This window comes from Phytophthora cinnamomi (genome assembly GCF_018691715.1).
Source record: "Phytophthora cinnamomi strain GKB4 chromosome Unknown Contig81, whole genome shotgun sequence".
NCBI lineage: Eukaryota > Oomycota > Peronosporomycetes > Peronosporales > Peronosporaceae > Phytophthora > Phytophthora cinnamomi.
In genome coordinates this window covers 309,131-322,114 of record NW_027151014.1, presented here as the reverse complement: position 1 = coordinate 322,114, position 12,984 = coordinate 309,131, and the positions used below count along the sequence as shown (strand labels likewise).

General features: G+C 51.6%; 2 protein-coding genes across 2 annotated transcripts; both read right to left on the bottom strand.

Annotated features, from left to right (window-relative positions):
- Window positions 1–1,811: 1,811 nt before the first annotated feature.
- On the bottom strand, window positions 1,812–4,124 carry IUM83_12415 (uncharacterized protein; the record flags this gene model as incomplete). The annotated part of the gene is made up of 2 exons (XM_067937039.1): window positions 1,812–1,939; window positions 2,012–4,124. 2 exons carry the CDS (start codon window positions 4,122–4,124, stop codon window positions 1,812–1,814), a joined length of 2,241 nt encoding a protein of 746 aa, XP_067785313.1.
- An 8,607-nt stretch (window positions 4,125–12,731) lies between these two features.
- Window positions 12,732–12,971, bottom strand: IUM83_12414 (uncharacterized protein; the record flags this gene model as incomplete). The annotated part of the gene is made up of 1 exon (XM_067937038.1): window positions 12,732–12,971. The coding sequence occupies one exon, from the start codon at window positions 12,969–12,971 to the stop codon at window positions 12,732–12,734; it is 240 nt and encodes a 79-aa protein (XP_067785327.1).
- Window positions 12,972–12,984: the final 13 nt, after the last annotated feature.

Genomic DNA, 12,984 nt, shown 5'->3' with positions numbered 1-12,984 from the left:
TCGAAGCGTGAGGTAAGTTGAAGTGGCCACTGCTTGTCGATCCCTCGATTAATCAATTAATTGCCTTGCCTGAGGTGGAAGTGCTACAGTACCAAGGCAACAGCCCGACAAAAAGCGGAAACAGTAACATCGAGCAATTGGGGTGCTACAGGACGTGAGTTTCATCGCCGAGCGCACGGCAGAAGAGGAGACGGAGCAAGCGTGTCAAAGGAAAGAGCTGACCGGTGACACAACATAGTGAAGCTCTGCATCCTTGTGAGTAGATTGCTTTTCCGATTATGGAGACTACGCAAGAACATTCCTTTTTTGTTGGTTGGTTTGTCCGATTCAATTGCAACTTGATCGTCCCTATTCGCATCCCACAGAGTTGGAGGAATTCCCCTCAAAAATAGGCTTCTTGTCTCCACATAAAGCTCTGTACAAGAAAGATGGCGCGGGCACCAGCCTGGAGCGTCTGCAACCGGGTGTTGGACGAACGCTGGCACGAGTCTCAATGGCAGGCACATCGCGACCGGATTGAGTTCATCCAATCTGCCAGCTCGGTATCCACGCAAGCGCTTTCCTCTGCCCTCACGGCTTCTGCACACCCTCATCGCATCCACACAAGTCGAGGAAACTGGAATTCGTCCAGCCCAGTGAAGCTCGTTGCTCGATCGAAGTCTCCGGCGGCGAAGTCGCGACAGAAGCAGATCGACCACGACAACCTCGTTCTGATTAAGAAGATCATCGCACTGGATAATGCCAAAAGCTCCGGGGTCAAAAAGAAAAAGGCCGCCCGGAAACCAGCACAGCGATATTCCAAAGCCTCTGTGTGCGCTACAGCCCGAAACTACGACAGGAACACCGTTGTGGTACCTAAACCAGCTCACTCGAATCACGAATGCGTTCAACCGCTGCCAGAAGTTCCACAATCAGCAGCTAGTCACGCGCTGTACACGCGCGGCTCAGCAACCATGAAGAACAACTTTGTCGAGTACAACGCACCAACAATGATGCACGCGTCGAACACAATGTCAGCTGCAGGACGCGTCCGGTCACGAGCCCAGTCGAAGATATTGGACGAGAACAAGAAAATACTCCGTCGGATCCTCAGTGCTCGGACAACGGTAGATCGCTCTGCGCTGCAACAGCACGAGGAAAAGCACAACAGGCTGCTCTCGATCATGTCCAGGCATCACTCGATTTCCAGACTTCCGCAGCAACAGTCGGAGTCTCGACCATTACGAACCTCACGCAGTCAAAGCAGCTTCGCACAAGACATGAATCGAGACAACACAATTGTAGGAGAGGCCGCAAGCAGCAGCGAGTCGTTGATTCGTGTTGACCCAACCAGCCACCTGACCCAGCAACAAAAACTCCGTCCTCGCTCCGCCTCGCAAGCATCGTCCAAAGCTCGCATAACAACATCATATCCCCAATCGTTCCATACAGCGCGAAGAAGTGCAAGCAGCGAGTCGCTGGTTTCGAGGATACGCAGGATGACGATCGAAAATCAATCTTAGGACGTCTAACTCAGTTGAAACATGCCATGCTTTCAAAGATGTGTCTCCTGGCGTGCTCGTTGCTTGTAAATTGAAGTAGAGCTTCCATACCTGCAAAATTCGGGAAGGGGAGTAAAGCGACCAAGCGCAACATTGAGCAGGAAATGGTCATCTATTGGTATCTAAACGAGATCGAAGCGAATAGTGCATTATTGAATAGATGGCAAGGTTTTGACTGAATGAAGGAGCCGAAAATCGTTGTATCACAGTTGCATTTTTTCCCTTTATTGTCGCTCTGCACTTCCACTTGATTCCTACTTTTGCTAACGCCTAAAGCTCCACACCTCCTTCCCAGTCATTCGGGGCCATTCGCTGGAACGTGAGCCTAATCGGGGTTTGCGCGGTCAGCTTCGCGAAGAACTTCGTAAGCACTGTCCCTGACCCCTCCAGACCAAGGTCTGACACGTACGAGTCGCCCACACGAATCAACACATCACCAAGACGCACATCCCGGAAGCTCTTGCACGTACTACGCTCCGTGTTCAGCAGCATGCGCAAAAAGAGCTGCGGCTCCTGGTTCCGGTCGTCAAACTCGAACTCATTCTCCTCAGTGTACACCCGCTGCACTGAAAACGCAAACTCGCCCGACTTCCACGTCACGTCGTAAAAGCAGGAAGGGTCCATCTCAAACGTTGACGAACCACTCGATAGTCCGGACAGCACACCGATCGATGGCGGTAGCTGGTTTTTCAAGTCCATGGGTGCCCTGGCACGGGATCGACGGACGTAGCTCGATACTGAGGTCGTGGATAGCGGAGGTGGCACCCGGGTACGTCCTGTAGTGGCCGGAGCTGGTGGTCGCCCGGCGCGGGATCGCGGGAATGCTGATGACGCTGGCGCATATGACATGGGCGCCGGTTTTGGCTTTGGCGAAATCTTCCCACTTGCCGACGAAACGGGGGAACCGAAATCTGAAAGAGAGCAACTGCTGGCACGGCCCAACGCTAAGAATGCCAAATCCCTTGCTGTCAGCCTTGACGCTGGCTGAGGTTCCTGGTCGTCTTCTTCGTCGACAGTAGATAACTCGGATGCTGGAGGGGGAGGCACTTCTCCGTCTTCGTCTTCCGACTCCTGGTTACTGACCGCCAGCTTCTCAATCGGCGTTTCCTCATCACTGTTGTCGGAATCTACATCCACTTCCAGCACGTTCGCATTGAACATCGAGTACCCTGACGACAGGTACTCCGAGTCGGTGTCGAAGTCCGAAAACTCGTAGAGGCTATCGTCCGTGTCATACGCTGCCGCTTCGGCATCGTCTTCATCACTGGAGCTACTTGGGTCGTTGGGCTCTGGTACCACCGCCGGCAGTGGTGTGTCTACTGCTACAGGCTCGGGCGGCGCGGTCGGCTTGACAGTCTTCTCCTGAACAGGGGGTTGCTCCACCGTCTCTTTCTCTGCGGGCTCCTGATTGTCCGACTCGGACGAGTGTTCGTCCGCGTCCGTGTCAGCCGCAACGCTCTCCGCGGCGTCCACAACCTCCGGCGTCTGATCAACCGGCACTTCCTGCTTCATCTGCTCCGGTTCAGCTGGCTTCGGCGGGTTGTCCTGCGCTGCGGAGCCTCCTCGTCGACGAGGGATCATGTCGTCAAAGGCGGACACCTTGATGTCCGACTTGGGCGGCGGGTTGCTGATGGAGCTGCGTCGTGGACGCCCCACGGGCGACGTCGGGATGGCCTGTGCGATGTCTTCATAGGCCGAGAGCTTGATGGCCGAGCTGGGCGGTTTCTCCAGCGACCCGGAGCGTCTTCCGCGCGTGGCGCCTGCTGCAACCGGAGAGGACGGGCCGGCGGCCTTGGCTCTGGCGTTCAACTCGTGCTCGCGGTGGCGCAAGTGGCGCGCCTCGCGCTCCTTGCGCAGCTTCCTCTCGGCCTCGCTCTCCCTCCGGTGCCTCTTGTCCGCGGCCTCGCGCGCGTCCTCGTGGCCTTCGAAGCGCACGCGGGAGCTGGGCGGCCTGGCCACGCCCGACTTGAGGGCGGACGGCGGCGCGTTCACGCCGCTGTCGAGTCTCTGCGGGGCTCTGGCTCTACTGTGATGCGAGCCCGTCATGGGGGGCCGGGAGCTGGAGTAGACCAGGTAGGGCGAGGACAGGGGCGGCGGCCCGCCATTGAGCGGGTCCGCCGCGTCCTGCAGACTGCCCTGGGCGTACTTGGACCTGCTCCTGTACTGCTGCTGGGCGTAGAGCCTGGAGGAGGACGAGGAGGAGGAGGAGGACTGGAGCGAGTGCTTGTGGCGCGTGGAGGGCGGAGGAGCCGCCGCTCGGCGCGTAGACGGCGGCGGCGGCAGCCCGTGGTGGCGCATGGTGGAGGGCGGCCCGGCCGCGTAGGCGCCCAGGTCCTCGACGCGCACGCTGCGCACGGGCGGCCTGTGCGCGGCGCTGCGGTAGTCGGAGGACGGGATGTAGCTGCTGCTGCTGCTGCTGGCGCTGGCCGGCGCGTTGCGCGCGAGCCGCCGCTGCGCGCGCTCGAGCTTGAAGCGGATCTGGTCCATCATGGCGCGCTCGGCGGTCAGCGGCGCGTCGGCCGCCGAGCTGCGCCGCGACGAGGGCGGCGGCGCGCCGAACGCGCTGCGGCTGCTGGGCTGCATGTGGCAACTGGCTGGGAGGGGAAATGCGCGAGTGCCGACGCCATGGACGGCGGAGGGCTGGGCGTACGGCGCCGGCTGTGGGCGCTAGGGGAAACCCATCGGCAGAGCAGCAGTGGTGAAAGGAGGTTTCGCCTCTGCCGCGCTAGTAACGACGGGTGATGCATGCATTCGCCACTCACTCTCTGAGCGCAACGGTCGACGTGGAGTGGCGGGCGACGGGTTGCGCGATGAGGGGAATGGACAGCGCACTTCAAGCGCAAGGTGCCTCTTTTGGTGGTTGTTACGCGCCCGCCTGGATACTGCAGCGGAGTTGAGTTGCACTCGGCGAGCAGTTGGGCAGTCGTCGACGAGCTCCAGTTGTTGTGATGGCGTTTTGTTGGCGGGAAACGCCCGCGTGTCGACACGCGCGTGATGGCTTGCTGCATTGGCGAAACAGGCGCTGGCGCTGCTGTTTTTTTTGTATTAGGTACTGCAGCAGTGCCGCCGCGGGGAGGGGCTGCGGCGCGGGTGTCGCAATGCAACCCGATGCCTCCTGTCGCATTTCGACAGACACTTTGCCGCCACGAACTACGACGGAGGTTCCATCTGTCTTGAGACGGTCGGTGAATCAATTGCCGTCGAGGACTTCAACGATAGTGCGCGACCCTGGCAGGTGATTTAGTTGCCCTCGCCCGTTGTCGTAGTGCGCTCGAGCCCTTGCTCCTCCGCCAGCGCAACTGAAGGCCACTGCAAGTTGTTGGCGGAGAACTAACCCTTTCATGCAAGCGCCAGAAGTACTTTGTGACACGATTTCACGCGTCTGAAAACTATGACTAACCTGATATCGACACACGAAGTTATGTCTTCTACACTCGACTTGCTTACTATAACTGATTGCAAGGGCTGTCTGCAAGACGATTGTCTGTTCCCGGGAGCTACCGCAACTTCGTCACTACTCCGGATCGAACCCATCTTCCACGCCCGCCGTACGCAGCCACTAGAGATTTCCATATCCAAGTTGAGGAGAGCAGCATAGGACTACAACTCATATCCCTGGTATGTACTCGTAGCCAGGTGTGACCTTTCCCAAAATGAAGCATTCCTCGATTCGCTAGATTGATTTAGCTGCTGACGTTTGAGTGCAGTTTTACTAGGAGTGCCGCTTCAATATCCAACCCAGGGTGATTGTAGGCCTCGCTTAAATAGGTCCGGCATCGGTATGACCGTGATCCCATTGGCGCTGACTTGAGCAGCGCAGATCGCAGTGAAACAGAGTGCTTGAGCGATATTCATTGCGGGTGGTTGGTTGTAGTCTGCCACTTGATTGACTTACCTAGTAGATCTAGCAAGTGACACAGACTGTTAAGATTCTACGTGTAGAGCAGATTCATATAGTGTGCACATTGGTACATTTTCATTGCTCAACCTAATTTGACGCAGCTAACCAGCATTCATGCCCTCTTTCGATTTGATTTGATTGCGGTTTTGCCGGCTAACTGTTCCCAAAGCCGCGCTAAACACGGCCCGCCGACGGGTATACCCGCGACAGTAGCCCTCGAACATCCGCTCGTCTATTATACGTTAAAGTTGATAACCTTTTGCACCAGCTTGATTCGAGGCCACAACACAAGCACATGAAGGTGGACAATACGTACACCGATCTTGCACGTCAAGACGGGTGTAAGTATATTGGAAATTTCCAACTCATAGTATGGATTTGTACATTGATATTCATAAGGCTCTGTGCTGTTCTGACCCGGCCTTTTGGTTCTCTGCTGCTTTGTATCTGGTACAAATCGTGGCATTTACATTAGTGCGCTTCACCGCACCGAAAAGGAGGGCAAGTTCGAAGCGAAATCAGGCCTTCCTAAGATGACGATACGGACGAGGTTGGTGAAGATGAAGATAAAAAGTAAGCAAATGAAGGAGAACCACTCAAAGAAGAGCCGCGGTCGAAGAGGACGAGTAAGTTTGCAGTGGTGTTTTGCAGACATTCGTTGGTGAGAAAATGTATCCAAATGTTCCCTTTCGACTTGAGCTTCCGAAGTTGGAAGTAGAAGTGAATTGAATGAATAGCTGGCTACGGTTAGGCTCATTCCTAACCAGTCACCAACCGGGGACTTTTCTATCTTCTTGTGCTGGAATAGCTCTTGCAACTTACTTGTCGACGATGTCGCGTTGACGTCGGGTAACACTAAACATGATACGTTGTTATCCCTCAATTACATCACACGGGTATGAGCTTGTTCTAAGAGAGTGGGGTATTAATACTTGATTTTGATATTACTGATAGGATCAGATCCCCGGAAAAGAAATCAGCGCTTCCCCGGTCTCATTCCTGACAAGAAACGCGGAGGGGATGCAAGAGGAAGAGCTGGAACCACAGTGTTTGATTATTGGGCGTTGGAGTGACACGCTCTCGGTGAGCATGAAAGCATTAGAGACCTGCAAAGTAGTGAAGCGGCAGAAGTTTGAACACGACATGGAGGTCGTGTCGACGGTTTGTACATGTACAGCGCTTGTAAAACATTCTCCTTGGTGGGCCCGCCAAAAGCTCGACCAAAACAGCACGATCGGAGACGCGTTCCCCGAAACCATCGAGAAGAACTGCATCCACGTGCTGGTGTCGCGACCTCAAAGCTTTTCCTTGGAGAAGTCTGAAGGATGCGATCGAGATGGTTCAGGTTGTGGAAGTAGTAAAGCAGTACAGCACTACCGCCAGACCATCGTTTCTTCTTTTGAAGGGGTGCTCTGGGCAAGACGCAGATGGTCTTCAACTTAATGGTGTTGAAGTCTTCTATGTGTCGTGCAGGGAAGTTTTTTTTGTACGATCGGATCAAAGCATTCAATGCTTGTCTAAAGAAAGGTATTTCTGAACTGCGTGAAGAAGTTTTAACCGCGCTGAAAATGTTCGGAAAACGTTGTATATTTTTCCTCGATAACATCTCTTACAGGACGTCATATAGACTGCCTTTCCCCAGGATCGAATAATCGACAAATATTTTTCGGATGCTGGACATTGTGGGTATCCTGAGTGCGAAGAATGGATCCGCCAGCGAGTTGATCAAGATTACCACAGACTTGAGACGGGATTGTGGAGTGTGGTGCTTCCGAGATTTCCCCGACTCCAAGACCCGGGTCCATTCGGTAAGACTTGCGAGAGGTTATTTCGCGTAGCAGGCCTCTATTTGCCAAGGTGGCTCTGGAATTTGCGTTGGAAAACGCTCTGGATAGCGGCTCCAGTCTGGTAGACTATCTGGATAAGCTGGCCACAACGCTGAACGTGTCATTGCAGAAGTCGAGGGCCAGGTCACGCTTTTTCGTGCGTTGGTAAGTACAATGAGTTCTGTCGAATTGACGGACACTTCGTGACTCCCGATAAGTTTGAGCTATGGATTGGTAAGGACGGCACATTCCTTACTCAAGAAGGTGGGATATGAAATGATGATGTGGAAATGCTGTAGTTCCCTCCCCATGCCAGCGCTAGACTCACTCCAGCATCTTGTGTTTGGTAAGTAGCAAAGGCTTTAGCGCCTTCAGAAACGAGAAGAAGTCCTTTACTCAAGCTTTGAACTACAAGGAGATGGTGAATCCGGCTCAGTTTTGTATTTCTCGTGATATTGGTGATCCCGACTGGAAGCACTGATATCAAGCGCGATTGTAGCGGCGAGTCGCCACAACGGGCTTGCCGGTATTTGTTTTGTGGATTTCGTATCCCGTTTGATCTACGAATTGGACCTCCTAAGGTCGAGCGGCGCTCATTTGTGATTACCGACCACTGTGCTAGAGTTCATATCTTCTCTCTCGGTCCCGTTCCTTGCTACACCGAATGTGGAGTGGCCGCGTTTCTCGACGCAGATGTCTTTCAAGTTGCACTTCAGTACTCGACAGCACCACCAGGACAACGGGAGGGTGGTGTTCGAGATATTCTCCGCGCGACGCGCATTTCTTCCGGATTGGTGTTCAAGCGCGCCTCGCGGAGAAGGCGGGAGGCGGTAAAGATGTGGCTCAATGATTTAGAGAAGATCCGTGGCATGGGTAATGAGTTTCCCCATGAAGTTCAGCACCAGGAGCAGAGCGGCAGTCGACCTGTCACCAAACTGATTTTCTTTCTTGAACTGAATCAAACGAAGAAGCGGGAGATGCAGATGAAGGGACGGAAGAAGATTCAAAGCCGGTGTAATTGAACAAGCAGAGACAATGAATGTAAGAGGCCACCAGAACAACTTGATGCTCCAAGTCGACCGGCAAGTACTCGTGTAGTAGATGTTTAGTTCGCTAAGTCGTTTAAATGCAAGCTTCCCTGTTTTGGTAGAGATTGAAGACTCTGTCTACAGGCGGCGATCTAGGTGCGGCCACCTCGGAAGTTTGGATTGATCTTGAGATATTATGTGTCGATTGAAAACCCAAAAAAAGCTATCGTCGTTCGTTGGTGGGTTGATTGCCACATAATATGGCAAGCTGACCAACACACGAAAAGTGGGTACCACCGCATAACGACAGAGAATGTCATGGTATCGTAGGCTTGTGCTATCGTAGGCTGAGCTAGGTAGCCTAGCACAGCCTACGATAGAACTCCACTACAGCACTGTACTGGCACAAAGTCGTTGGAGCGGGTGCTCCACCCCGTTGTGAGCTCAATACCTTCTATCCTAATGTAGTACTTGGTAGGTTTTTGGCATGAAGCCTTAATACTGTGACATCTATCCCAAGCTACAACTAGATATCTCACCAGAGCTGGTAAGAACGCATATTAAAGCAAAGGCTATCTACGTTAGGTACTGTTGATGCAGAACTGAGGGGATAAGGGAACTGCTCCTATCCGTATCGTACAGTATGCGTATTCATATTCACAGCTGTTGGTTTAGAAGTAGTATCCGGATAAGGGCTCTTGGTTTAGATCTCACGTCTTCTCCACGAACAAGTGCCTTAATTTTTTTCTCTCGGGGGAGCCGGTGCACTTCCATGATGATGCTGCAAGCTGGGAAAGTAATCGCAGTGGTAAGGTACATACAATACGAGACCGTGTCAAACAAAAACGTTACTTACGAACCTAAGTACGAATCGCGATTTAATCGCTTGAATCGAACGAGCTGTGTGTTGTGTTTCTTATAAGCTATGGATCGTTAGAAAAGGTAATACCTCGTGGAGTTACATAGGTCAAAAACAAAATCTCCATTTCCGGACCCGAAATCCCGGATTTTATTTGGAGCGTTTGTTTCATCAATGGACATCATATATTCCAGACCTAAATTCCGAGAAAGTACGGGAATAAAATTTGGTGGAGCTGGCGCATTTCTAACCAAATTTGGGCTTTGGTCCGATTTGATCCATCCAAAACGCTGCTCCAATTTTATATTGTCGGAAAACTCGTGTAAAAAGCAATCTAATTATAGTTTTTTTCTTTCTACGAGTGCTTTTTCTTTAAATTCTTGACGTCCGACCGGTTATGTACGAATTTTGATTGGTCAATGATAACGTGATTATCTTGAAAACTCCAAATGGTAGCGAAGCAGTGCCGCGGTCTCATATTGAACGTCCATACTTTGCCTCCGTGATTCTGTACAGTGTGTACCATGATCCCCGCAAAGTTCACGAGATTCATTTGCTACCATACGTTTTACTGTACCCCGTGATACAGGCTATGCTATTCAGCGCCTGGCTCTGTCAGCGATGAATATGCTCGCTGGTAGCACAGTGATACCAACATCTAAGCGGCATGGCGGAGTCTCTTTTTCTTGGTGTATTTGTTGAACAGGAAGACAGATCCGTTTTTGTATGGGAAGCAGACGTCAGCTTACCAACTTTCGTCAAGCTTGATTCGACACCACAGCACTATCCTAACGAACATACAAACACTGGATACGGATTACGTTCAGTTGATCACGCTGTTTGCACACCATCACACGGCGGTACAGCGTGTGCAATCCTTCTGGCTTCACTTTTAACTCCCAATGGATAAACATTGCCAAATGATTATTCTATGTTGCAGAGCATATGTATCTGTATTGCTGCGATCGTCGACACCCACACCAGCTCTGGAGTTTCTTGGCACTTGGTCACTCTCCAATTCGACTCGCTGTGATTACAAACCCTCCCAGAACTCCAGTCACAAGCATTGATTCGTGATGAAAATCTTCCAAGGCATCGTTTCCGCTATCGCCGTGGCCATCTATGCGACTCAAGCCAGTGCTAACGGGTTCATGGTACTTCCCGTGCGAGATCTCGACGCTCATGCACAAAACTATTTGAGTGCGACGAACAATCGCCCTGAACTGGAAAATGGCAACTAGATTCAGCTAAAAACCTTGTACGTGATACGAACATAATCCAAAATGAATTTTGGAACTGAAGCCAGCTAGCAATACAAATTTCCCCTGCGCTGATTTACACCTTTTCAACTTCAAAATGGCAAACTCCAAGTTCAAAACGTCAAAATGTAAGTTCAAAACGACACAAAATAAAAAAGAGCCGACGCCACACTTTATATTGCGTTACCTATTGGCCTACAGGCATGTCCTTCAGCTGTATAACATTGAGCTTGGTGACGGAGAGGCTTGAAGTGGTGAGGATATCGCGCTGAAAAATGGGAAATGAGCTGGAGGGACGCGAAGAAAGCGTTGGTGTACCTGCTGTCCAGTAGTTTTGGCTTGAGTTCTTGCCGCTATGAAAAACCTTACTAAATGATACCCCTTCATAATTGATCACATAATAATATCCGTTTTATCTGTGTGTGTCGTTTTGAACTTACATTTTGACGTATTGAACTTTTAATTTGCCACTTTGAAGTTGAAAAGGTGTAGTTGCTTTGAACCCACTCAACGCATTACAGCTACCGCGTCTGTACCGCATCTCATTCCTTGGTGAATTATGGGAAAAGCGTGTGGGCACGATGAAAGCTGTGTAGCAAACGCTATGTCCACTTAAAACTGGTTTCGACGATAAACTTGCAACGCGTTTACTCGTGCTGATGCACTCAGCGATGTCTTCGTCTGAACCCGCGTTCGCCTTCAAATTAATACATTTCACACTCGCTCCCGCGTGTGTGAGCCTGCAGACGCTAAATGTTCGTGCTCGGAACCATACCGGAGTCCAGTATCCAGGTACTAGGACCGTGGACGTACATAATCTACTTATCCAGATCGCGGATCTCTTTCGCTATACTTTTACTACGACATCTCGTGGTAAAGTTAGCACGGTAGTAGCATGGCGTGGAGCGATTTCTATCCTATCATGCCAGTGTGGTTAGCTATTCCCGGCATCACCGACGCGCTACAGTATGTGTGAACTGTGCTTCCAACTCATACTCCGAAGAAAGATGGGATAGTATCGGGACGTTTGTATGTTGTTGAGATCCGTCAGCACCGAGAACGTTACCCTTGGACGCTGCTACCGTCAGAGGTCCGCCAATACAGTATGATAGCCAGTAATTGTGGAGTATTGGTTCAAATGACTGCGACGACAGCGGCGATGGTAGTTGCGCCGACGACACTGCGCTGTCGCCGACACCGACAGCTGGACCGACACAGCAACCGCCACCTGAGGACCACGTCAACGTTGCCACTGCATAAATTACTGCGTGGGTGCGCATCAACAGCGACTCTGCATAATCAAGCGTCATTGGTTGGTGCTGCGGACCTGGAGGGTGCTGCCATACAGGGCCCGCCCTCCCTTGTTGGGCAGGCAGGAGTAAGAAAGAATCGATACATGCTTGCCTAAATGAACTCACTTCGCAATCTACTTTGCAGCGCGCAAACGTCATAGCAATAAAACTGCAATTTCAAGCTAAACAAGAATAAAATTTACCGCAATTTATATTGTATTGTTACAGAAATGGTACAACTTATATCATTTTACAGAGGGATACAGAAGTTGAGATCACAATTTTCAAGTGAGAAGCCTCAATCTTTTGGTGCAAGCTGGGCGTCGATCTGCTGGCGCGTACTGGAGCGATCCGAGTCCGCGGCGTTGCTGGGGTTCACGCAGCCATCGTTGATGCCACGTGATAACTGTCTAGCAATTACCGTCTTCGTATATTTTGCAACATCTATATTCTACGTCTGCGTGTGTATTGTATTTACCGACCCTGGCCTCTAGAAGAATGCGGTTGATTAACTGGGAGGTAGACTTGTCGTAGCGAAACCTAAATCGAACCTAGGGCTGAGGTTTCCATACACGCGTAACTGCGAGTTGAACGTGGTTCAGGGAACCCCAGGTGGCGCAAAACCGTCCTGATCTCGTCACTATCAAGATTAAACTCGGTTGATCGGCGATAGAGGTGCTGATAGCGTTGCCGAAAAGAGAAGCTCAAACGGTGAATGTGTGGGCTGATCGCACGCACACCGTGGAAATAGATTCATTCCGGGGATGCCACAGCGCGTGGAACACAACCACTATGTGGATGCGCCATAAAATGATAAGAATCTCACGAACATGGCGCCATTCGTCATGGACATCGCGGTCGGACGAAAAGATCACTCTTTTCGGTACTATTGTACTACACCTTTGCCCGTCCAAGTTCGCGGTAGTGTAAAGCAACATGGAATGGGAGCAAAAATTTAGACATAAAATTGAAAAAAACATTTTCTCAAATTTTGGCTTGTACTCCAAAGTGGATTTAGTCCACAGCTAAGTCCCGTACTTCATGGGCTCGCCGCGGATAGCGGCCGCCACGGACAGCGCACAGTGGCGAGCCATTTTATTGACCAGGCGGAGATCCATGCATGGCATCGCATGCTCGGCTGCCTTCTCGAGTAGCTGCATTCGCAGCTCGGTCTTCTGACCGTAAGGAACGTTCATCATCTCCTCGTGGCTGAGCGCAAGGTAATCCTTAATGCGTGCTTTCAAGGCGCTGAAGCAGCCTGTCAGTTGTACATGTAGT